Source organism: Vanacampus margaritifer, chromosome 13, assembly GCF_051991255.1.
Source record: "Vanacampus margaritifer isolate UIUO_Vmar chromosome 13, RoL_Vmar_1.0, whole genome shotgun sequence".
NCBI lineage: Eukaryota > Metazoa > Chordata > Actinopteri > Syngnathiformes > Syngnathidae > Vanacampus > Vanacampus margaritifer.
The window spans coordinates 19129969-19156170 of NC_135444.1; the positions used below are offsets into that span (position 1 = coordinate 19129969).

Consider the following 26202-nt stretch of genomic DNA (forward strand, 5'->3'; position numbering starts at 1 on the left):
CTCACATCATGCGTGATATTCGCCATAACGTGTCCTCCTGCTTTGACGCCATCCGGGATATGATGTTGAAGACGTATTGGACTGGAATTATAGTTCACAAAATGGGCAGAGGGGAATTTACATTCTTTGCGAGAAACAAATGTTGCGTGCGTGCATATTTGCTAGCGATAGACCGATATGTTTTTTTTTTTCAGGGCCGATAATGATTATTAGTAGTCAAGGACGCCCGATAAGCAATATTTGGAGCCGATATTCTTTTTCACTAAAAGGGAATATATTGGCATCCCAAATTATTTTTAAGCATATGTTTATTGCATTAGTTCCCTGATCTATTATCGGCCATATGATTCTTCCAAAATGGCAGATGCCGATATTTGTCAAAATGCTGAATCGGTCTGTCCCTAATATTTTCATTAAAAAAATACATCTTTACCCTCTGAACTATTTAGGCTGTGCGCAGTCTGTGGCCCAGTCAACAGTTTCTCAGCAAAGTGCTGCACGTGGAGCAAAATTGTTCAAACAACAGAGGCCCCAGGATTGATCCCTGTGGAACACCATATGACAGTGGGGCAATGCAGCACTGACAGAAACAATTTTGTGAGTCAAATAGGATTTAAACCACTCTAAAGCGCAAACTAAATCCCACCACCAGAAGGTGAATAGATCATGCAAGTGTTGCAAAAAATTAAAAAAATCCACAAGCTTCACTATTTCATTCATTAGTACTTGTGAAATTGTAAATATGTTTACGTATTGTTGTAAGACAATTTATTTGCAACAGAAAAGTGACTCATGACCACTGCAGTACTTCTCAATTTTTCAATCTTTAATTTTTGTTATGCACCCCCATGAGGAAGAAGAAAATATTGCGGCCACCTCCAAGTCTCCATGTGACTATAAATACTCCACTTTATTTATCTATAAAATTGTTGTAATTCCACCTCTGCAGAGGAGCTAATACTCCTTGCACACTCTCTGACAATGAGAGCGCCACTGCCACCTACTGCAGCGGATATGCAATTACACCTTCTTCTAGTAAAGTCAAATATTCCCTGGGGTGACACTCCATCCCCCCAGGGTGAGCTGCCACATTATTTGAGACGTACTGAACTACTCTAATGCTGAATTCACTATGAGTAACAAGCGATCAAATTAAAATGCAAATTTTTCACGTCGTAAAATTGCAGCTGTAATTACGTTCTTCATTAGCTTGAGGTTACCTCAGGTGAAAAGCTGGAGCTCAAGCGTGCCGCCTTCCTTCCGTCCCTGCAAATTGCCAAAGTGACACACACCTCTCGCTTGGGTTTCCGCCATGTAAACATCGCAAGTTCAAAGTTGTGCGTCGAGTAAAGTTGCCGCCCAATGAATTAACTCATCGTACAATTTTGATTTCAGAACATGCAAAACGGCACGGTGGCTGACTGGTTAGCGCGTCCGCCTCCCAAGTGCTGAGGACGTGAGATCGAGTCCGGGCTTCGGCCTTCCTGGGTGGAGTTTGCATGTTCTCCCCGTGCTTGCGTGGGTTTTCCTCCCACATTCCAAAAACATGCATGGCAGGTTGATTGGACACTCCAAATTGTCCATAGGTGTGATTGTGAGTATGATTGTTCGTCTCTGTGTGCCCTGCAATTGACTGGCAACCAGTTCAGGGTGTGTCCCGCCTACTGCCTGAAGCCAGCTGGGATAGGCTCCAGCAACCCGGGCGACCCTTGTGAGGACAAGCGGTAAAGAAAATGGATGGATGGAACATGCAAAACGTGTTTTTGTTTTGGTGTTGACGAGAAAACTTTGTAAGCTTGTGCCTAAAACAAGCACACCGGTAAGTTTTCTTTGACTCCGCTTTGGGCACAAACTGTCAAGGCTGTGGTATCACTATCGTTATGACAACACGTCAAACCTGGACTTGATTCATGATGCGCCTTGTGATTCATTCCATTTGATTTCCGCACACTGTGTTCAGAGACACAAGTGAGGAACATTTTTTTTTTCAGCTCATTGTCAGATATGAGGACAACTCCTTAGTCACAAATTCTCAAGCATGCTACTAATGGTTGTTAGGCGTGTGCGGGCGCACACACACACACACATCTCATTCAATGTGCTAATTTCTTTATTCTCATGAGTGGTTGCATTGTAGATTCTCACTGAAAGGCATCAAAACTAAGAATGAACACGTGGAGTTTTGTACAACAAAAAAAAGGTGAACTAATTGACAACATTCTAGTTTCTAGTTTTTTCAAAATAGTCACTCTTTGCTATTTTTGAAAAAACTAGAATATTAAACGTGTTTTCAATTATTTCACCTTTTTTTAAAAACATAACTCCACATGTTCATTCATAGTTTTGATGCCTTGAGTGAGAATCTACAATGTAAATAATAAAAGTGTCAGACGATTAAATGTTTTAATCATAATTAATCGCATGACTTTTATGTGTTAAATACAATAAAATAAAATATTTTTCTAGGTTTTCACACTCTTGTTAACAAAAAAGTGGGAAAAGAATGTTAAACTAATAGAAATATGGCTGCATCTTTTAGTCATCGATACAGTCATTTCATAATTCACAAAATGGAGTTAAAATAAAATAAAAAGATGTACTGTAAAAAATTGTGTGATATTGATTTGTGTTGAGGTCATTTTTCTGCCACTAGATGGCATAATTGCATTTGTAAGACATTTTTTCTTTTAATACTAAGAGCTATCTAATCGTTCACATGAGGTAACTTTTGAAATTGTGCACATTTTTAAAATTGTCAAACACAACTTGGCCCCAGTTTCCACAATTATATGCATTATTATTACATTTATTCCTGCTAAATTTTGACGTGGATGTGTCTGGGGGGGGGGGGGGGGGTCATCAATCGTGCGTTAAAATTTTTAGTGGCAGTTTAAATTAACTCAAAATGAATGCACTAATTTTGACACCCCTGGTAAATAGTCATGAAAATGCATTGCATGAGAAGGTGCGTCCAAAATGTTGGCCTGTACTTTATGTGCGTCAACATTAGAAAGCAGCACAATTGTTTGTTTTTTTAAATACCATTTTTCAGGTCAGAGTGGAATAAAACTTCCTGCAAGTTTGGTCTGAATTTCGCAATAGCAACTTGTCACTTGTGAGGAATGCTCGCGCCTCTGCTGCTGCTTGTGGCTGTTTAAACGTGAGAGCCAATTGGGCCCGCCTCCTCCTCTTATCAGCTGCCGGAGGGGAAACTATAAAGTCGGCCGCTCGGCAGCAAGTCAAAGCAGAAGCGAGACGAGACAGAACCATGAAGGAGGACTTGCTGAACGTGTCCCAACGCAGCATGCCTTTCACTGACTGCAGCAAACCCACAGATCCGGCCAAAGACAAAAAGAGCATGACGTGAGTTATATTTACCATAATGTATGCAATGACCTTGTCTGTCTGCCGTAAAAGTAAATACTTCTTTTTTTTTTTTTTTTCCGCAGGGGGAGAAACTGGAAAAACAAAATAGGACTCCTTTTGAAGACCAACTCAGCTCATTCGGTCTCTCATCTAGTAAAGAACAAATCGCGAAGGTGCATTTATTTATTTATTATGCATCACATTTGATACCAACATAATGTATTAGAATTTTTTTTCTCCAGAAAAAAAAAAAAAATTCTCCAGATTTTTTTTTTTTTTTTTTAAATAATAAAAAAAAAAAAATTTGAAATAGAAAATGTGATTTCATTTTGACTGCTCTCTTTCCTCAGGCCGACTGTGGAGGATGTGACCCAGTGGGCGCAGTCGCTTGACAATCTCCTCGGTCATAAATGTAAGCATCTTACAATTACGTAAGCGAGTCTCAAAGGTCAGACGCTTTCCGTGTGCTCAGCGGCGGCGCTTTTATTGCCGCCATTGAAACCGCGTCTGCGTCCGTGATGAATCGACCGCTCACAGCTGCGACTTTTTTTTGTTTGCAGACGGAAAGATGGCCTTTTGCATCTTCCTGAAGACCGAGTTCTGCGAGGAGAACATCGAGTTTTGGAACGCCTGCGAGGATCTCAGGATGCTCTCGTCGCACCAGGAACTGGCGTCCAAAGCCAACAGCATTTACGAGGAGTTCATTAAAAGTGAAGCTCCTAAAGAGGTCAGAACCGCAGCCGGAACTTCGATTAGGACATGCACGAGTACTTTTTTTTTTTTTTTTTACGCGTTTGTCTTCTGTTGCAGGTCAACATTGACTTTTACACCAAAAACAAAATCATCCAGAGTCTCGGTGAGCCGAACGTGGCCAGCTTTCTGGCAGCCCAGCAAAAAGTCTACAGCCTGATGGAGAACAACTCCTACCCGAGGTTTATCCACTCGGAGCTCTACAAAGAACTGTTGAGAGGCGCGAGAAAAAGACGTTAAGAGTTTGAGACTCGCAACTTTGTGAAAGGACACTTTTACTGAGCATGGACACTCAAAACAAGAGTGCAAAAGAACTGAAGCTGTTTTAAGCTTTTTTTTTTTTTTTTTTTTTACATAAAAATGTTGATGACGTTTGCATGATGAAGCAGGATGTTACAACCTGATGAGATTCATGTTGCTTTGTTATTCTCATGACTGGTTCATTTCGCTCGACTACTTTGAAATTATACTGTGATTCTAAATGATTGTTGCATCAGCACAGTCGATATCTTCGAGTGTTATTCGACTACTTTGACAGCAAACAATGTGATTTTTTTTTTTTCTCTCTCTCCTCAATGACTTCATGTGTTAGCATAGCAGCATTGCAAACAAGGAGTACAATTTAACTTGACTTAAATGCATTATTTTCACAATGTAAACCTCCAGAAGACATCTTGGAATGTATTTCATTGTTTGTTATTGTATTAAGGTACGAGAGCAGGCTCACTGGATAATTACATTAAATTGTATTTTTCAATTGTGGAGCGTTTCTGATTATGTTTATATATTTATATTGCATGAAGCCAGATCACCATTTTATATATATATATATATATATATATATATAGTAAGTATATACAGTAAACAAAAAAGCGTCCATCCTTATCCCTGAAATGATTTTTAAAAAATTAAAAAATTAAAAATAAATAAAATAAAATAAATTTAAAAAAAAAATTTATTATAATTTTTTTTTTTTCCGTACCGGACGATAGATGTGTCATTACATTCCACGACAATAACATTTCCCCTCCAGCTGCTTTGTCATCCCGTACAAAAATAAAATGTTTATATTTGAAGTGGAGTGCGAAAACCCCCAACTGATGGCAGACTGTCCCCCCCCCCCGGGCCCGCTGCACATCTGCAGTCTGATCCGGAAGCCACAAACTCATAAGAGGAGGATGACAGTGGCCAGACACGGGTACGAAGCTCATAATGTGGCCACAACTGATGATCTTCACTTCACTATTGAAATCACCCCTGTGAGGGTACGATTCTGTATATCTTGGAGGTGACCAATCAAACACTAATAATATATTTGTGTTATTGTGATTTTCAGTTAGCACCGTTGTAAAAAAAATGTGCGGGCATTTTCACCTCAGTACAGGGCAGATATGCCCGGTAGGCCGATGCGGTGCTATATTATTTTCCTCCATTTTACCCCAAGAGACCAGCCCATAATTTAGAGGGCGCAGCCTATTAATCCATTCACAATATAGACAACAACCACTGAACCAATTAACATCAATGGCAGAGAGCGCTACGTGCTAGCCAGAAGTCATCTCTGAATACACATTTTATGATAATCTGTCTTTAGAATAAAATGTTTGATTCTTGTAGTTAATTTCACACTGTAGAAAACAAACAAAAATCATACCATTCAGTCTCGGTTTCATGAAATAAAATTAAATAAATATATATATATATTTTTTAATATTATTATTATTTGAATTATATTATTTATTTATTTTAAATGTTATGAATTGTTATGAAATTACTGTATCAATGACTAAAAAAATGCAACCATATTTCACAAATAGGTTAACATTTCTTCCCACTTTTATGTTAAGAGAAAAAAAATTAGGAAAAAAATTTGTATATTTTATTGTAAGTTTAGATATAAATTGAGATGTAAAAAGGTGCGATTAATCGTGAGTTAATTGTTGAAATCATGCGATTAATTACAAAAAAAAATTAAATCGACTGACATCTCTAAAATAAATGAATAAATAAATACATATATACATACATAGATAAATAAATAAATAAATAAAAAGTAGCATTTGTGTCATGTTGCTTTTTAGATCTGATTTGAATGAACGGCTCTGATTGGCTATTAGCTAGCAAATGCACGAGACAGAAGTACACGGTACGCTATAAAAAAAAATAGCAATAGCAAATAAAATGGCATCATTACACTCAGCAAAATGTTACTTGTACTTGTGAATGTGTGAATGTGAATGCGCGGCGGGCCGGTCGCTGTAAATCAAAATGCCAGTGTTTTTTTTTGGTGCCAATCCAATCCAGTCCTGATGCCAGGTACATGCTCTGGCAACCATTAAACGAGGGCGTTCCCGGTCACAACAAAAATATTTTTGGCAACTCACATTTTTCACCAAAATAAAACTCTCATGAACTCATTCACTGTCATTGACGGCTATAGACGTAAAAATGTTCATTTGAACTATTTCTATTAGTTTTACATTTTTTCCCACTTTTGTTAACAAGAGTATGAAAACCTGGGGAACAAAATTATTGTAGTAAAACAGATATAAAATGTGTGATTAATCATGAGTTAACTAGTGAAGTCATGCGATTAATTACGATTAAAAGTTGTAATCGCCTGGCGCCCCTAATTTTTAATAATCTTTTCTTAAAAAAAAAAAAAAAAAGATTATTACTTTTTTTTTTAAATATATATTTATATTTATAAAAAAAAGAAAGGATTAAAAATTTGGGGCATCAGTCTTAAAATTATAGTTATAACATGATAACTCATTCACTGCCATTGACATCAAAAAATAATTTTAACAATTTCTGTTAGTTTAACATTTTTTTCCACTTTTGTTAACAAGAGTATGAAAACCTAGACTTTTTTTAATGATATTTTGGGGGGGGGGGAGATTGTTAAAAATTAGGGGCGTCAGGCGATTACATTTTTTAATTGTAATTAATCGCATGACTTCAATAGTTAACTCACGATTAATCACAAATTAAATGTACAATATCTTTTTTTCTAGGTTTTCATACTCTTGTTAACAAAAGTGTAAAAAAATGTTAAACTAATAGAAATAGTTTAAATGAATTTTTGACGTCTATAGCCGTCAATGGCAGTGAATGAGTTAATATAACGTTCCAACAATGATGTTAATCCGACCGCTAACTAATGTTGGCTAACTTACTGGCTCATAGCATGGAGCCATAGTAGCCACTTGTTGATTATACTTGTAATTGTGTGGCAAGTTGTTTTCATCAAAAAGATTCAATTTTTTTTTTTTTAAATGTGAAATAGTTTCAGATCCCAAATGTTCAACATGATCTGCTGACAATTTTTTTTTACAGGGGTAAAATGATTGTCCTGACTAAAATGTTGACAGTTTTTGTTGACTAAAACTAGACGAATAAAATGATATTTTTTGGACTAAAATAAAGACCGAAATGCTAGATTTGTAGTCGATTATAAAAACGGGATGAGGTTGACTAACTATGAAAAAACTCAATTAAAAATACCCGATAAAATGAATACAAGTGACAAGCTATAATGTAATAATTTCCTGAAAATATAATAAAATTAACTCGGTCAAGCATGTAATAAAACCCAATAATGTAATCATTTCACCAAAAATGTAATAAAAGTCTGCGTTGTGCTTAAAGATTTATATCCCCTTGAGATATGTAAACTTATGTAAACATTGCAGCAATAATTCACGGTTCTCTCAATGGGATGGCAATGCTGCTGCCGAAAAACCTCCCGACCAAGCATGATTCATCAAGTTTGGAATAAGGTTCCAAATTGCAAGGTGGAATGTTGTCAAGCATTGTGAATACTTTCCATGATTTTGCAAAAAAATAAATAAAAATAGACTCGCAAAATAGTCAAGAGTCGCAATGAATGCGTACTTTGTTTGCTGTCGGTGCTGGCTGACGTCACGCCTGATCATGAAACCTGCAGGTTTTCATTTCTTCCCCTGACTTATCTTGACGACAGGCCAGTGCGTCCGAAGATGTGTGTGTGTGCGTGCGTGCGTGTTTCAGTATGTAAACAACGATGCCAAAAATAGGTTCCGCACACAGTGTGCTTTGTAACCCCAAACGTGCACACATTGCGCACACAATGTGCATGGGTTGATTTTTTTCCGTAGACGGGCGTAGGTAGAAAGTGGCATTGGCACCGTTGTGGGAGTGAACACAGCCAGCTTACTTCTCGGCCAATGAAAGCGGCTCCACTTGATCCCTTTAAATTCGTTGCGGGAGAGGCGTGCACGGCCTTTGTCATTGCGTAAGGGGAAATAGACCAGGCGATGTCTGGTCGGAGCTGGATTTCACTTTCCTTTGATCCTTCCTCGGGTCCCCTTGACAACCTCACGACTCTAGCTGTATTCTGAAGTATTCGGTTTAGGCGAACGGTATGGGATTTTTAATAGGTTTTAGGGGAATTCATGTGTACACACTCACACACGTGCACATACTCATGCACATACAAAAAAAAAAGAAAAAGAGAACAATGATGATGACATGTCGAATCGGTAAGATTACCGAATGAACAATAGTGAGCTTTCTCTAAGAAACAAAAAAAAGGAGAAATAGACTCGCTGGAGAGCGCTCATAAAAAAGTGCAACGGCGTCGGGTTCAACGAATTGATTTTTACAATAATTTTGAGGGTTCAATGCCACCACACACACATACACTGAGCTCACAATCTGACTGCCTGTGCCTGAATCAAATTCACCAAAATCACATTACGCCGCCTGCGCCAGAATTTAGACCTGCTCCGAGCTGGTCTAAGGTCTAGTCTAATTCTTTCACCAAATTGTCAGGAAGGGAGCCTTTTGTCTGACCAAAATCACGTTATGTCACCTACGCCTCAACTTAGACCTACTCTGAGCTGGTCTAAGATCTAGTCTAATTTTGTCACCAAATTGTCAGGAAGGGAGCCTTTTGTCTGACCAAAATCACGTGACGCCACCTGTGCCTCAACTTAGACCTACTCTGAGCTGGTCTAAGATCTAGTCTAATTCCGTCACCAAATTGTCAGGAAAGGAGCCTTTTGTCTGACCAAAATCACGTGACGCCACCTGTGCCACAACTTAGACCTACTCTGAGCTGGTCTAAGATCTAGTCTAATTTTGTCACCAAATTGTCAGGAAGGGAGCCATTTGTCTGACCAAAATCACGTGACGCCACCTGTGCCACAACTTAGACCTGCTCTGAGCTGGTCTAAGATCTAGTCTAATTCCGTCAACAAATTGTCAGGAAGGGAGCCTTTTGTCTGACCAAAATCACGTGACGCCACATGTGCCACAACTTAGACCTGCTCTGAGCTGGTCGGTCTAGTCTAATTCTGTCACCAAATTGTCAGGAAGGCAGCCATTTGTCTGCGGTCTGCCAATTTATTATACAAGGTAAAACTAGACTTGCATGAAAATGAGCACGTTTTCACGCCGAGTGCATTTGCGCTGTCTACGAAAATAGAACATTGGGAGTCTTAGTTTAACAATGGCATCACAATAGGCATGTCTACACAGTATTCTTGTGAGAATGTTTGTAATGTGTCGACAATATGTGTAAATGAGTTTTGACATATCTGCAACGTCATTTCGACTAGGACAAATGACAACACCTGTTCCATTCATGTCTTATAGATACGGATCTACAATTTGGCTAGATCATTTTCCTCTTCCATGTGCGTAAGTCAGAAAAGGCATGCACCTGCATGCTTTTGTGTCTGTTTGCATTCCGTTCACTCAAATCTGTCATTTACAAGTACGTACAAAGAAGCTGGAGTAAGTCCAGTGTGCCGTGAAGTTGAAACATCACACTTGACGTTTTAATTCAGGTAAATGCTCGTGCTGAAGTTGTGGGACACATCTGGCCCAACTGCGCTCACCACCTGACATAATCTACATTGGATTATATAAATTGGCCAAGAATATCGGCGCCAGAGGACTCGATCACTTTTGTCATCGTAGCTTCCTGCTTTAAACATGCAGCTTGAAAGTGTAGCATGTATCAATTTGAATTAATCTGCCTTAACTCATTCACTGCCGTTGACGGCTATAGACGTCAAAAATCCATTTGAACTATTTCTATTAGTTTAATTTTTTCCCCACTTTTGTGAACAAGAGTATGAAAACCAATTTTTTTTGGTTTGTATTAGAACAGATATAAAATTTGTGATTAATCGTGAGTTAACTAGTGAAGTCATGCGATTAATTACAGTTAAAAATTGTAATCGCCTGGCGCCCCTAAAAAAAAATATATATATATATATATAATAAATAAATAAATTTAAAAAAAATTTGTTTCAAAGAAAAGACTATTAAAAAATTAGGGGCATCAGGCGATTAAAATTAATTAATTAAAACTCTAGTTTGAAACGTTTCAAATAATCACTAAGAAGTTGTAGATATGTTTTTCAACTAGATTTCAACTAGTCACAATTACATTCCGCATAGCTTGAATGAAAATTTGATTAAATGTTAATGCTTGGTAGTCAAACCTAACATCTACAATTCTGTTGCAGGAATTTTTGTATTCCACATAACAGATATCTACAAATGAATTGCAGTACAGGTTGGATAATATGAGAGAACTCAAGAGACGTTTCTGCTCATTGTAATTCCTCTCATTTACCACTAGGGGGCCATCAAGTAACATTACATGCAACTATCAAAAACGTTGGAAATATTGGGAGTCGCTAATATTTTAATAAATACTTTCTTGAGACCTGCTGACATCAAACGTCTTGACATTTTTTTTATTATGAAAATAAGACAATTTGAGCATGTTTCCTTCAATCATGCACAGAATCTGACTAACACGCACGCACGGAGAGTCTCTCTGCTACAGCTGCAATGCTTCTCTTAGGTCTGGATGCACACAAACAAAAGACCGGGAAGGACGTGCCGCAGGACACCCGTGGCCATGGATGTGAGAATATGGCAGATTTACACGATCTGGATCAGGCTCACAGGCAAAAAAAAAAAAAAACAGGATGATGAGGATTTTGTTTACTTGGCCTCCTGGGCTTTTTTGGCACTCTGTTTCTCCTTTGCCTGGTGAAAGAGAATTTTTTTCCCGCTTGTTAATAAAGCACAAAGTGTGGCTATAAAAACATTTCCAAGCAAAGTTTCTATTCACGAATGCAATAGAATGCAAAAAATAAATGAATAAAAAAATGCAAGTCACCTTCTCCACCAAAGGTATTAACTGCTGGTGCTCGGCCAACGTTTTCAATAACTCCATAATGAATGGAAGGTAGTTGTGCTTCCGCCGAATGTTTTCAACCTGTCACGTAACAAAAGCAAAGGAAAAGGCACAACTAAAAATAAGACTCACGAGGATAAAACAATGACTAACCAGTTGTGATTTATGGACTGGATGCGCACGTGCGTACCAAAATAAAATGCCAGCGTCAGCACGTGGCAAAGGACAAACCAAAACAGCCGAGGGGACACGAACCTTATATCTTTTAAGTTTCTGACTTTCTTCCTCGATGAGGAGGTGGTACTTGGCAATCTCTGACTGGATGGAGCTCAGAAACGTGCTGCTCTGGTCAGTGTCCATCGGCTCATCCTGGAAATGGAAGCTTAGCGTCAAAAAGGCATATTTGCGTGCGTCCAAATAGGATGGAAGGGTTTCAAAGTTCGGGTCAACGCGGGCCAATCGGTGCGATTCCGATGCTGGCTTTTTACGCCTCAACACAATAACAGAAAATAAAATCAAATAACGATTCTGCCCATTTTCAACATCTTTCATTGGTCACTCTACTTTCATTGAACATATGCAAAGAATATTAGCAAAAAAAGATAAATAACTATAAATAAATAAATAAAATAGTGTGTGGGGGGGCGGGGGGCAGTCTGCTGACCTTCGGTGCTTCATGCTTTCACCCTGCACAACTTGTCAGAATGACTGTGCAAGATGACACTTGTTATGGAAAGCAGGAAGACATTTCAGGCAACACCCAGCTGTGCTGCTTGGCAGTGCTGCGAATTGCGTAAACAAGTAACGCAGGGTTTTCTGCAGGTATCAGCAAGTCTTTTTTTTTCTTAATGCAACCTTGAGTGCATACATACATAAATATAAACTATCGCAATTAATTAAATATAATTAATTAAATTAATAGCACATTATATCTGTTCTTAACATAAAACGGACAAACATCTATCAAATAAAAATGACAGTCATTTTATAGTAATTCATAAAGTTATTTAAAATTAAAAAGATTGAGGTAATTTTTCCACCACTAGGTGGCATTAGTGTTTCATGTTGGACATCGGTGACAAAAACAGTACGTTCTTTCTTTTCAAATTCAAAGCAATTGGTGTTTGAAACAAGAAGCAACTCGTGGAATCTAGGCCATTTTTGCTCATTATAAATTAAAACAAGTCAGCAGTCCCCACAAATGGAATTTTTTTTCACCTTTATCATTGCTAAATTACGTTAGAATCAAAGCCTGTTCACATTGCATATGCTTGTCTTGGTGTTTGCCGCTTTGCCGAGCGCACAAGAACAGCAGCACCCGAGCACGTTTGCCCATATTTGGAAGCAACAGGGAGGCTTTTCCCACCAGATTGCTCCTCGTAAATATACATTTGTCATTGCTGCAAAAGAAAGCGAATGGGGAACTAAACGCAAAGCTTCGTGGCCGTGTTACTGCTGACCAAATAAAATCAACCGCAAGTGCGGCGAGCAGCCAAAGCTATTTCACTGCTAAATACTCCAACAGCCCTAAAGCATAAAAACAGGTTCAACAGGTCACTAGTGCCAGCGTCCACTTTTCGCACCTCAGTAAGCTGGGTCTGAAGTTCTGCAATCTTCCTCTCGTAGATCATTTTGCGGTCCGACACGATGGCCATTAGATTGAAACGGATCTCTCCTTCGCTGTACCTGAGAGGAATGCAATTGTGTCACATTAAGACAAAAAAAAATAAATACACAAATTCATCGGATGATCATAAACTACAAAACAATGCCAATTAACTCATTCACTCCCAGCCATTTTTACAGAAGCAACCCCCTTCGCTCCCGGCTGTTTTACTGCATTTTGACTGATTTCGCAAGATGCAGAGAATATGCTGTTCTACTATTGCTATAAAAACATGGGCACCTACCAAAAGAAATATTAGAGTCTGTTCTTTCATCAGTTAAAAAAAAAAAAAGTATATTTGTATCTGCTTCCGTTTTTGCAACAATTAGCATTAGCATATAGCTAAGTTGTCATCATTATTCACAAACCTGTTGAAAACACTGGCAAAAAGAGCTTGTTGCAACATGGCCCTGGCTGATCTCTTATACTCTGTTGCCACCTGCTGGACATTTTTTGGTAATAACTACCATTGCTTTAAGTGACCTCTTCAGGTCAGAAGCTGTATCAATGCCTTCTGTAAGCTCTAGCATTAAAAAAAATAAAAATAAAATAAATTATAAATATGTTTTTGGGGGTGCAGGACAAAGTATTGAAAAACGAATACGTCAATTTTTGGGTTTGAATGAGTTAACTCTTTGACTGCCAAAAACGTTAAATAACGTTTGGTAAAATCCTATGGAGGAGTGCCAAAGACGTTAAAAGACGTTTTTTTTCAAAACAGAGGTGAAACTAACCATTTTCTATTGTTGATTACTGAAAAACGGAATAAGGTAGAAACAAACTTTGTTTCTGATGAAAGATGAGAGTCCAATCTTTCATTTGGTAGCATGTGTGTTTCCATAGTCCAAACACATAATTTTATGTGGACCGTGAAAGATCAGTCAAAAATGTTTAAATCGGCTGGCACCCACGGCATCCCTTTTCTGAAAACGTCTGGCAGTCAAAGAGTTAAGGATCATTGGAATGTGGGTGTTAACTTTTGAATAACTGATAAGAAAAAACAAACATGGGTGAGAAATAAAGATAATTCTATTCTATATGCATGAAAGTGTGTGTTTAATGGATATATTCACTTTTGTATTCTTTTCTCAATGACTGGACGGACAGCACTGATCCAGTCATCCTGATTGCAGGCACCTGTTGAAAAACGCAAACAAAATTAAATATGCTGGAAATTGTTCATCAGTCCTCGGTTTATGGTGTCCTTGACATTCATACAGTACGTTCACTGCCATTGACGGCTATAGACGTCAAAAATTCATGTGAACTACTTCTATTAGTTTCACATTTTTTCCCACTTTTTTTTAACTAGAGTATGAAAACCTAGGAAAAAAATTGTATATTTAGAACAGATAGAAAATTTGTGATTAATCGTGAATTAACTAATGAAGTCATGTGATTGATTACAATTTAAAAAAATGTAATCGCCTGATGCACCTAATTAAAAAAAGAAAAGATTATTAAAATTTAGGGGCATCAGACGATTAACATTTTTAATTGTAATTAATCGCATGACTTCAATAGTCACTCACGATTAATCACAAATTTGATATCTGTTCTAAATGTACAATAAAAAAAAAATCTACGTATTCATACTCTTGTTAACAAAAGTGGATTTTTTTTTTTTAACTAATCAAAATAGTTCAAATGAATTTTTGACGTCTATAGCCGTCAATGGCAGTGAATGAGTTAAGAAATGCTTGTAACTGGCATTTCTGAATAAAGCTCATTTGGGAACTCTTCTCTTGCATGTTATTTTTATTTTTATTGTAATCAATAATGCTGCTGAATTCATGCAAATCTCTACATTGTGGGGCTAAAAAAAACTATCTTATATTATAAATAGTATTTATATATCACTGTGATCTTTTAATCTTATAGGCCCCTCCTCTCGGCTGATTAATGGGATGACATGCAAATTTAATTCCAGTTTCCGAAGTAGTGTTATTGTGTATTCTTTTTTAAATTTATTTATTCTTATTAATTTGTCCGTTACTTTGCATGTTTTATTGAAAGTCATGTCAAGTCAAGTGATTTCATTGTATACTTTTGAGTTCATTTAAAAGAAAAAGAGACAAGGAATGAGGAAGATAGCTATTAGGCAAAGTCTTTAAATTTTCTTCCACATGCCTTCCTTATGGCACTGATACGTTGTAAAACTTTTTTTAAATTTTTTTTTTAATAATGCCACGAACCCGGTCATGACACTTTTATGTCCTCCCTGCATGCTTACCTAGGTCAATCGGTCCTTCTCGAAGTCCGTCCAACTCGTAAAGTCGACCGTTTACGGGAACATAACTCACAAAGTGAAAGGCGTCCTCGTCCTTTGCGGACGACTTTGCATCAAACTCAAACATTTGCTGCCTGCAAATGAAAACAGCGTTACAAATAAGATCAAGTGAGTCGGTGCGTGCGTGAAACAAATGAAATGTTTGTCTTTTTTTTTTTGTGTCGTGTCAATCCGTGTGCCGGATAAAACGAGCAAGCGTCAAGTTACCTGGCAAAGAAAAAAAAAAGCCAAAAAACCAAATATCAAAATTTATAGAAACATGGTCTACGTATATAGAATTTTTTAACCTAATTCTGGTTAATTAATTCTGTCTGTTAGCGAGAGCCACTACATCGTAATAACTTACATTGATGTTTCTGCATTTGGCAATTTATTATTATATTATATTATTAGTATGGGATTTTTTTTAATGGGCTTTAGGTGAACTGATGAATACACACACGCTCGCACATACACATACTCACCCACATACAAAAAAAAAAAAATATATATATATATATATATATATGTGTGTGTATAATGTATATATATTAAAAAAAAAAAAACATTTATTAAATTTTTTTAATTTATTTGTTTAAAAAAAAAAAAAAGGAGAGCAATGATGATGTCAAATCGAATGAACAATACTGAGCTCTCCTGAAGAAAAAAATAAATAAATAAAAAAAATAAAATAAAATAAAAAGAGCGCAATGATGATGACATGTCAAATCGGTAAAATTACCGAATGAACAATACTGAGCTCTCCAGAAAAATAAAATAAAAAATTTAAAATTAAAAAAAAGTTACCTGGCAAAGCCGTTGTGAACTTGTCTGATGACTTCGGAGTTGCTCAGAGCCAAACCTTTCATCTGAGGGACAAACGTGACGCCGGATTATACGATTTGACACTTTCTACATTTGCGCTGTAGTTGTTCGTGGAGGGCAAAAATTCTAACGTCGACTAACTTTGGCGTAACATTAATAGTAAGTAAAATTGAACATACTGCAGCATCAAAACTCTGCGAGAACTCTCTGAACTCGGTGAGTGTGTCTCCAAGCAGCATGTCGGAATGCGAGCAGTTGAGCAGAACGCTGACGATGGCCTGCGTGGCGCACGCGTTGTTGATGACCTGAAATGACACGAAGTCCATCAAATTACGACAGTCGGACCCGAGTTGGCCGTCTCGGAATCATTAACCGGTGACAAATTCGCCAACGTTAAAAGAGGAGTGAATTATGGAAAGTGATGAAATACTCAATGGCAGTTTTGTGACAAAAATAACCATAAAGTAAATGGAATAACGATATCTAATTTAAACAAATAAATTCATGTTAAAAGTATTGTGGAAATCAATTTCAACTTGTGATGTAAACAATTGTATTCTAACTTTTTAAAATGGATAGATGTAGACGACCAAATTATATTCCAATAATTCCACTATGCATTCTTACATTTGGATACCACAAGTACTAAAAAAAAAGTTGCATAACAACCACATAACAGTGAATAGTTTTTAGCGCCTAGATTGATACAGTAGATCAAAACTTATTGAACTATTACACTTCTATGCATGGTGCTTTGAAAAAGTATTTGCCACATCTGATTGTTTTACACAATCACATTCGCGCAAAAAAATCGACATCAAACCAATTTTGTTTTCTCACAAAGACAACCCAAGTCAATATGAAAACTCTACTAACTGGTTTCGCCACTTTTAGTAGGTGATCAATGCTTCGAATTGTTGTGGAGACATTTTGGCCCACTCTTCAGATTTTTTATTTTTTTTTAATCAGTCATGCTGGAGAGTTTTCAAGTACTAACTGCCTGTTAATGTGCGCTAAGCCCTTTTAACATTTAACAAAATTATATCGCTAAGTGCCCAAAGTACATAGTGTACAAAACCGCACCTGTTTGGCAAAGAAGATGTGATCAAGTCTTGAATCCTGTACAATGGATCCTGCCGGCTCCTCACCCGCTTGCCACTTAAACAGGAAGATCAACCCATGGACAGGCCTGGAAGAGATCTTGTAGATTAAAATGCATTTCTTCAAGTCAAGCCCATGCGAGGGTCAGGATTTTAGCATACTTTAAATTGTCAAAGTTCTCTGGATCCATGCTCCATATCTCTTCAACCTGTGCACCTTTGCAGCCTAAAATGACACAAAAGCATGTGCAATTCAATTGAGTCGTCCTGTATCACAGTATTGACAAAAGGGTGAAGATACAAAAGGTGTTTGAATTCGTAAACTGCGTACTTTAACGTGAGTCGTTGAAAACCATGAGATGGTTTTCACGCGCCGTAATTTTGAACGCTGAGTAATGCTAACCAATTAGCTCGTTAGTTTATTGTTGCCGGGGCTGTTTTTGCGATAACCTTCAACATAACAGCTAAATATACAACATAGCTAGCAAGAATCTGCATTGCGTTCCAGTCGGGTTTGTTTCATTTACGCAGTCGTTTTGCAGAACGCACAGCTCATTTTGCAGTTACCTTTAGCTTCCGAGTGCAGCAGGCTACAACAATTAGCAACAAGAAATCACCACGACTGAACGTGCATAGACACTTACCGAAACCTTTTATCAGCTCCGTAAATACGCCAGGGTCGCTCTCCATGAGACACCACTCGCCCGCACTTCCAGCCATTATGAACGACGTTATTCGCTCAAGATGCAGGACACATTTACTGGATGCAAAGCTAAGCTGCTTCTTCCAGTCAAGCTAATGTCACCGCCTGCACTCGGGGATGCAGACCGTGACTGCGCAACGTTGGGAAAGACGGGGTGCGCTTGTTTTGCTGCACGGCGTACACAAACCGGCGGTGCTGGCGATTTCACACACTGCTGTTTTCATATTCGGTAGGTGCCGTAGACGTTTTCGAACAAATATTAGAAAAACATATCGATTCAAAAATACTGTAGAATAGAAAAATGCGTTTGTGTTACCATTTTTCTCACTATGTACATTTACTGCTACCAAATGCACAAAGCATTGCTTTAACGGAAGGCCTTATCACAACACCAATTATAAAAGCTAAATAAGAAGAATGCAAATATATGAAAAAACGCCCACACGTGAAGATTCAAGCCATTCATTCCACACACACACATTCATCCATTTTCTCCTGGGGTGTATTATAACTTTTAAAATTGTATTATTATATAATTATATTGTATTATGAATTTTAGGGGCAATCTTTTGCAGGTTAATCCCAGGGACCAGAATGATTTATTAAACAATAAAAACACGTTGCAGCTATTAAATATGTCCGAAAAATAACAATTCCCCCAATGGCTGCAATTATTCGCAGATTTTTGCCATTGGCTTTCTGATCCGATCCCCAAACCCTGTGAACAGCGGGGGTCTACTGATCTTAAATTATTTCTGAGCCAAAGCAGCTTCTTAAATCCCTGCACAGAAAGCCAGTCAAAAGTAAACTATAACACCGCACAGTCGCTTCCTTTTCAATAACGTTTTATTTGGATTACGAGCCCCGTAAAATATACTTGTCATATAGGAGATGTACTATTTCATTTATTATACATCAGAGATAATCCCCTGGCGTGAAACAATTTGCATGGAAATAAAACAATAACACCTATTAGGTTTTCAATAACTACCAAAACCAAGACTGTGATGATGCTTAAAAAAAAAAACATGTGAAAACTTAAACAATATTGTAAACTCTTTTACTGATGAAAATGTGATGCATGACAAATTATTCTGTGCACTTTGATAAATAAGACAACAGTCTTCAACAATATACAGCTTTAAGTACAAAGATTTAGCAACCATTTATAAATAGACAATTGAAAAAAAAAAAAGTCCAAAGAACGGTTAGTCATTTTGCAGATTCAAACTGTCCACTCCCCGAACCTTCGGAGTTGGAAGCGCAGCAGGGGGCGCATTGATTGATCAGGGGCACTAACTTGCCCTGCTGATGGAGCTGTTTGGTATCCGAGCCACCTCCGATACAGTTTCCATTGATGAAGACTCTTGGCACCTGAACAGTGAACACATTTTCTCGGTATCGGACATGTGCATTAGGCAGCACTTTTAAAACTGGATTTATAATATATTTATTTATTTCCAAGTGTCCAGTTCCGATTTATTGCTTATATGCTTCTATTTATATTTTTAAGTGACATACTCAATATGGTTGTGTTTATGCTGACGAAAACACATTAAACATCCACAGCTTCCTGTAAACCATTTCTAAATTTTACTTGATGTATACAATTATACCAAACTGTATTTTTCACACCTTCTGATTTTTTTTTTTTTTTTGTGATTTTTTTTTTGTGTCTGATTAGGAAACCAGTAGGAGCTCACAACTTTTCTTTTTTTTTTCCTTCTTTAAAAAATATTTAAAATACATTTAAAAAAAATAATAAATAAAATCAAACAGAAGCATAATGAGGTTCTTACTGTTCTGGCACCAGTCATCTGAGCTAAGGCCTCTTGTAGTCTCCTCCCGTCATTGTGCTCATCAAGTTCAATTACTTTGTAAGTCGCGCCAATTTCATTGAACACATTTTTGGCCATTTTGCAGTACGGACATGTGGTCTTGGAAAATATCACAACGCAGTTCTGTGACACCAACTCCTGCAAGGTTTAAAAAAAAAAAAAAATGCATTGCATCAGTGAAAAATATCATGCTTCAGGTAGTATGGAATTTAAAGAAAAAAAGAAAAATAAAGCCAAAACTGATCATTCCAGACAACTCCCCAAATGCAATCCTCTAGCACACTACACCTGTCGATAGATCTCACAACAAGTTAGGAAGAGGCACCTTTCAAATGTGAGAAACTTGGAGGTGTTGCTAAAAGAAGAGTGGGCCAAAATTCCAGCAGATATGTGGGAGAATGTGTGATAATTAGGGGAAGCAATTGATTTCACTTAATTTTTTCAAAGTGTGTGTGACCAAATATTTACTTAATTGATTTTTCCCAGTCTGTTTTTTTTTTTGGAGTTCTGTATGGAATAATCAGATGTGGGGAGTTTTCTGCTTTCTCTAATGCAAACAAAAGAAATAAACATGTCCCAACGAAAAAATGGAATTGCAACAATTTTTTTGGGGGGGGGAAGTAGTACATTATTTAACAAAGATGTTTTACAGCGGTTGCTTTATTCACAGCTGCCCTGGGGCAGGCTGACGGAAGCGTGGCTGCCAGTGTGCGCCTACGGCCCCGCCGACCGCCACCAAACATTCGCACCTTCCATACACCAGTGATTAGCACTGGAGGCAATGTAACTTAGCTACATAGATATATATTAAATGTCGGGAAGGAATCAGGGTTCTACTTACGTGAACAAACTTGACACAAGCTGTACTTGATCCAGCTGTTGCGGAGGATGCAAAATTTCCCATTCTGAAAGCAGACAAAATGGAGCTACTTGAAACAAAACAGTCCACAACATTGACTTCTACGACTAGCATAGAAAGAGCTTCTCATAACCTTGAAAATGTCGCTTTTTCGCAACATTTGGTGAACGTTAGTATGAAATATAAGCACAGAATTGCTGGTCCTAACTTCCATTGATCCATTATGACTTCGGGTAATGTCGCTCACCGCGTTGTTTCACTCGTTTCCATGTCGTGAGCAACTGCTTTGCACAAGCGTTCTGCATGTGCTTAATCCAGGATTAGAAATTAAAGAAGTGTGTGACGTGCTCCGGGCTCAACACCTTCAAACCTGTCCAGCACCTCACGATGGAGCAACAGAGATGCCAAATGTCTCAAATGTCCGACCCCTACGTAACAAGGAGGGCTCTGCCGAATAACTAATCTTTTCGTAATCGATTAATCGGTGCTGTTTTATTAAATCCCTTTATCTGCATGGGCTAAATGTTAAGTTATTAAATGATCAGACGCGATAGATGTTATAGTAAATGATTTGGCAAATAATGACCTTCGGCAGCCGGTCCATGCCGCTCGAGAAAAACATCCAGCTCGAGGAAACATCGATAACAACAAAAAGACTATAAATGGCCACAAAATATCCAAGAACTGAACCGGGTGAAATATGCACTTAGTGTAAGAGGATGAATGTTGTCACTTGTTTGTTTACATCCTTTGGTTGAGTTAACTTGAAGCCTACCTTGCATGACATGAACACCGGAAGTAGTGACTGAACGTCTTCCTTCAACGTAGCGAATGACGTCACGACTCACGTGTGGATCATGTGTCGAAGAGGAGAGCTGTCATTTGGATTTTTATTTACTTAAGTAGTGTTATCATTAATATTCGAATTGTAATTATGTAAAACACTGAACTGGAATGTCTGAGTGTTATATATTTCCGTTGTTGGTTCTCATTTGTTGTAATATTGATTGGATTTGTTACTAGAAAAAAATAGTGAATTACATTTTTTAAACTTTTTATTCGCACAGTATTTTTGTTATAATCTCGATTAATCGCATTTTCAATGCATTTTTTTTTTACCTACTTGAGTAATATCTTGAAATTAATGTAGTATACTGAATATATATGGTTAGTACGGTTACCACATACTGAATATTAAAAAAGTGTCTGTTGATTCTACATAAAATTAAAAAAAAATAAAATGTGATTTTAATGAGTGGAATCCATGTCTATATATATTTTTTTTTTGTAAAGATAATTTAACTTTTTTTTTTTTTCAGCGCATACTCCTGACAGTTCAGAGGTCGTGGGTTTGAATCCAGATTCCGGCCTTGCTGTGTGGAATTTGCATTTTCTCCCCGTGCCTGTGTGTTTTTTCTCCGGGTATGCCATGCAGTTTTCTCCCTTACTACTACTACTACAACTAATAATAATAATAATAATAATAATAATAATACAATACATGGTCAGTTAACTGAAGGCTCTAAATCACGTGTTGGTGTGAATGTGTTTTTTATTGATTTCATGATTAATCAAAATTCTAAGAATTCTAAAAAAAATAATCGTTTGACAGCTCTAATATATATATATAAATATATATATATATATATATATATATATATATATATATATATATATATATATATATATATATATATATATATATATATATATATATATAATGATCAAAAAGCGAGAGTTCACTGTAACATGCAAAAAAGAATATTGAAGATTCACCACAAAGCAGTACTGCATTTTAAGAGTCTTATTTTCATGCCTAATCGCCAAAAACCTTGTGATGCCTTCTTGAGTTCTGCTACATGACATTTAGCGCCGCGTCTACGTGTATTGACTCGACTCTTAACCGCAGCCTGTATTGACCGACTTTTTGCAGCTAAAAAATGTGATTTGAATCTTCAACGACTGAAGTCCTGCTGTTTGACAAGAAAGAACGCCGAGTAAAGAAGCTTAGCTGCTTGCTACAATGAATCAAAAGCCAGCAGACATTTCAAACGGGGCACTCAGTTCGGTTTGTTGTTCAGTCCCACATTCTGTCAGCTTTGCTTTTTTAGCATCTCATGTGATGGATTGGACGTGGCTTGTGTCAGGCGAAGAAGGCCTACCCCGTTGACGGTGACATTTGTTTTTAGGGAAGGTTACGGCAATGTGTCAAGTTAGTTTCTCCTTCCTGCCGTCAACACCAATTGCCGCTTTTGTCGAAGGGATGTTGGGAAGGGGGGGGGGGGGGGGGCAGGTGCCACAAATCGGATTGGTGGCATGTCAGGTTAGCGTTTCCACGTGTGCACGCATATCTCCGTGACGGTTTGGGTCGGGCCTTCTTTTAATTCAGGGTGGCCGCTCGCCAGCATGTGTTTCTCTGATCGGAGAAGCGGACGGCGCTTGTTTCAGAGGCTCAAGGTGTCGGAGGAGATTTCACAGCTCCTTGAGCACAGTAAGCCTTGAGATCTTGATACAAGATGGCAAATCAAATGGCCCCGAGGAAGAGGCTGAAACACTTAGCGAACTCTACTCCCGCTCATCTGTGCAGTTTGCCGGCCAACGAATAAGGTCAACCGCGCTGTGATATATGGAGGCGGCTTGATTGGTTACATTTTTTTTTTTTAATCGCGCATGAATCCCGGCACCTCATTAAAAAACGGGAAGTAATACGTTCAGTTGCAAACTCAAAAAGAGAAAGGAAGTTTTTATTCTTAGATTTCCACTCAGATGAATCACACAATTATGAGTCATGATTTTGTCATGATGAAAAAAATGTGTACTTTGCTGACATTTGTTAAAGGCAGCGCGATGACCTAGCGGCCGCTGTGTCTGAAAGGATGCGAGTCGCTTCTTGACAGTTGAAAGTGTTGAGGTGCCCTTGAGCAACGACGCACCAGCCACATTCTAATTGCAGCCCTGCTTGCGCAAGTGCCTCTTACTGCCTATCGTCTACAACAGGAGGCGCCAAACGTGGTGTCCGCGGGCACCGAGGCCCAGATGAGTAGTAGCTTATTCTGAAAATAGCTTACCAGTCATAGGACAAATGTTATTTCCCAGGAATGTTGTAGTAGTGATTATTTGTAAATGTGAACATTGGCAGAGGGTATAGAAATGAAATGTTGCATATTGGTATCTGTTCCCTAATTATTATGAGAAATATTTACATCCGATATGGATTTTTTTTTTTTAGCCTGATGCTAATTCTGACATCTAGCAGAATAAAATTCTGTAAAAAAAAAAAAAAGGATTTAAATTAAAATATTTGACAGTTTTACAATATTTTGTCCTTTAGTTTTTGTTTACAACAGAGAGTAACATCAACAACAACAACAAACGCCTATTTTTGATGTTTGAATGTATTGTCGTGTGTTAATGTGTACTCAAATAGATACATAAATAAAAGTAAACAATTATTATTATTATTATTATTTGATGATTATTGACTGTGAGCTAATATTGGAAGGCAGCCAATCACTTCTCAATAAGTAGCTCTCAGTTTCAAAAAGGTCGCTGACCCCTGATCTACAAAGTGTGTCCGAAAACTGAATCTCAAGTTCAAAATATGTTCCACTGTGACTCCCTTGTTTTTGGGAAAGACGGGAAAAAAAAATCACATCTGAGCCTTTTCAGGTGATTTGGGCGGTTTGTCCAGCACAGTGACAATGTCTCAGCCAGGAACTGCCGGATGCTCGCGGTGATGTGAGTTGGCGTGTTGTCATGATCGAGCGGCCTCACTTTTTTCCTTTCATTCAGCAGTAAATGAGTGATGCAGAGCAAAGCAAGCGTGATGATATGTGCAATTTCCTTTTTATACACAAGAGGGCACCATTGCGTCGTTGTGCTTTATCCACTGTTAAGCTACAGCCACACCACATTTGGATGAGGTATTTAGAAATAATAATAATAATAATAATAATAATAATAATAATGAAAATTAAAAACTAAAAATAAAAAAATATAAATTAAAAAATTAAAAATTTAAAATTTAAAAATAAATACATTTATCAATTCATTTCATTCATTTAATTAATTGTTCATTATGCTTTTTGCATGGGCTAACTGATTTCTTTTAATTCAGTGTGCCAGTCTGAATCTGTGTTTGAAAGTAAAAAAAAGAAAAAAAAAGAAGATGGTTTATGTAGTGTGGAGCCTGTATCTGATGCCGCCTTTATCGCTAATAATCCTGAGCCCCGAGGCGCTGTAGGCCAAGGTAGATAAGTAAACTCCGCCGCTGTTTGTGTGTGAAAGGCCTGCAGCAATCGCTGATGTTTTCCTGTTGGCTGCGTAAGTCGGCCATCTATCTTGCACCCAAGTCTCTTCCCTGCTTCTCTTGTATTTTCTTTAACAATCCTTCCCCTATGTGTAGTTTTATCAGCTGCCTTCAGAGGCCCCAGAGCCTGCCGGTGTTCACTCGGATTTTTTTTTAAACTACTGCAAGAACTTGTGCCACAATAAACATTTTATCAGAGGTCCAATAATCTTTTTGAGATAGTACAGGGCCCCAGACAGGAAAAAGTTGGTGGAGGATGCATGCGGTGTTAGATTGCTTTTGGCTCAGAGTAAGATAATGATTTTGAAGCAATATTGATCTCAGGGAGATATGTGCACGCTTAATTGGAACAATTGCTTGCATTCATAACTGCTGACGAGAACGAAACACAATGGACAAATATTGCAGTGCATATTTATAATCAGGTAAAAGAATGCAGATCATGGAAAATTGTGGTTTATCATCTGAAGCAACATTACTGGAAATAAATCCTTTCAAGTTGCCACACAATTGTACACTGTAAAAAACAACAACCCTGTAATATAGCAGAGTTTTACTTTTTATTTTACAGTTTTTTTCTTTATTTTAAAAATAATTATTTTTTATTTTAAAAATAATTAATTTTTACTTTAAAAATAATTCATTTATTTTTGTCATCTAATTGACAAAAATAAACTCCTATTTTACATGTCAACATTAAATCACTGTAACTGCAAAAAAACACAATATTTCAGTTTTTTACAACAACAAAAAACTCCATTAGAAATACATGTACTGATTGTTAAAATCTGTTCACAAATGTATCGTAATTCCACAAATATTTGACTGTTATGTAATGGAATAAAATGTAAACATATATTTTAAAACCCTAAAAAAAAAGAGAGAGAGGGGGAAAATTATATCTACTGAGAAATTAAAAGTTACATTTTCTTTTAATTTTACCATAATTTCTTTGTGAATTGACTTTTTTTTTTTAAGCAAAAATAACTACAATTTCTGTAATGTCCTAGAATCAGGGACATGCATTGTATTAACAATTATTTTAAAAGGACATCTAATGAGATTTAGGGAAAGGGGAAAGCCAAATATTTCAATAGTTATTGACCATGTTTTGAAACATTAATCCCATTTTTTTTTTGTCATATACTGTTATATATACTGTTTAATATTAACACACGCACATGACAAAAGTATTCTTTTTTTTTCATTGCAATTCAAAAACAACAGCGAAACTGTCTGACCACGTGTTCAGTTAGGAAAAATGTCAGCGAGCTTCTAACTAAATAATGACATTAAAAATTAGGCCTTGTTAT

General features: G+C 37.2%; 3 protein-coding genes across 6 annotated transcripts; 1 reads left to right on the forward strand and 2 right to left on the reverse strand.

Moving 5' to 3' along the window:
• Positions 1-3200: 3200 nt before the first annotated feature.
• LOC144063167 (regulator of G-protein signaling 21-like) lies at positions 3201-4878 on the forward strand. Its single transcript, XM_077585185.1, has 5 exons — positions 3201-3363; positions 3450-3539; positions 3717-3778; positions 3927-4093; positions 4177-4878. Exons 1-5 carry the CDS (start codon positions 3269-3271, stop codon positions 4354-4356), a joined length of 594 nt encoding a protein of 197 aa, XP_077441311.1. The 5' UTR covers positions 3201-3268; the 3' UTR covers positions 4357-4878.
• Positions 4879-10845: 5967 nt separating this feature from the next.
• Positions 10846-18067, reverse strand: uchl5 (ubiquitin carboxyl-terminal hydrolase L5). Its single transcript, XM_077585105.1, has 11 exons — positions 17825-18067; positions 17343-17406; positions 17164-17269; positions 16260-16385; positions 16063-16124; positions 15220-15350; positions 14060-14123; positions 12904-13006; positions 11576-11689; positions 11303-11401; positions 10846-11169 (listed from the first exon to the last, which is right to left on the reverse strand). The coding sequence occupies exons 1-11, from the start codon at positions 17898-17900 to the stop codon at positions 11125-11127; spliced, it is 990 nt and encodes a 329-aa protein (XP_077441231.1). The 5' UTR covers positions 17901-18067; the 3' UTR covers positions 10846-11124.
• Positions 18068-18711: 644 nt separating this feature from the next.
• Positions 18712-21455, reverse strand: glrx2 (glutaredoxin 2). 4 transcript variants are annotated; one of them, XM_077584337.1, is made up of 4 exons: positions 21356-21455; positions 20563-20626; positions 19683-19859; positions 18712-19257 (listed from the first exon to the last, which is right to left on the reverse strand). In XM_077584337.1, exons 2-4 carry the CDS (start codon positions 20623-20625, stop codon positions 19096-19098), a joined length of 402 nt encoding a protein of 133 aa, XP_077440463.1. In that variant the 5' UTR covers position 20626; positions 21356-21455; the 3' UTR covers positions 18712-19095. The 4 variants fall into 4 exon arrangements, with proteins under 4 accessions (XP_077440463.1, XP_077440461.1, XP_077440460.1 ...); XM_077584335.1 differs by lacking the exon at positions 21356-21455 and adding an exon at positions 21167-21349; XM_077584334.1 differs by lacking the exon at positions 21356-21455 and adding an exon at positions 20714-21134.
• Between the last annotated feature and the right edge of the window lie 4747 nt (positions 21456-26202).

Excerpts from the sequence above, each read along its gene's own strand:
- LOC144063167 (XM_077585185.1), top strand. The coding sequence starts at position 3,269 with ATGAAGGAGGACTTGCTGAACGTGTCCCAACGCAGCATGCCTTTCACT. Across the intron at positions 3,779-3,926 it reads CAATCTCCTCGGTCATAAAT|ACGGAAAGATGGCCTTTTGC; the intron begins GTAAGCATCTTA and ends TTTTGTTTGCAG. Across the intron at positions 4,094-4,176 it reads AAAGTGAAGCTCCTAAAGAG|GTCAACATTGACTTTTACAC; the intron begins GTCAGAACCGCA and ends CTTCTGTTGCAG.
- uchl5 (XM_077585105.1), bottom strand. The coding sequence starts at position 17,900 with ATGGCTGGAAGTGCGGGCGAGTGGTGTCTCATGGAGAGCGACCCTGGC. Across the intron at positions 14,124-15,219 it reads AGAAGGACCGATTGACCTAG|GTGCCTGCAATCAGGATGAC; the intron begins GTAAGCATGCAG and ends GTTTTTCAACAG. Across the intron at positions 13,007-14,059 it reads ATTGAGAAAAGAATACAAAA|GTACAGCGAAGGAGAGATCC; the intron begins GTGAATATATCC and ends CATTCCTCTCAG.
- glrx2 (XM_077584334.1), bottom strand. The coding sequence starts at position 20,802 with ATGGATCAATGGAAGTTAGGACCAGCAATTCTGTGCTTATATTTCATA. Across the intron at positions 19,860-20,562 it reads CTTGTGTCAAGTTTGTTCAC|GAGTTGGTGTCACAGAACTG; the intron begins GTAAGTAGAACC and ends TAAACCTTGCAG. Across the intron at positions 19,258-19,682 it reads AGATGACTGGTGCCAGAACA|GTGCCAAGAGTCTTCATCAA; the intron begins GTAAGAACCTCA and ends TTCACTGTTCAG.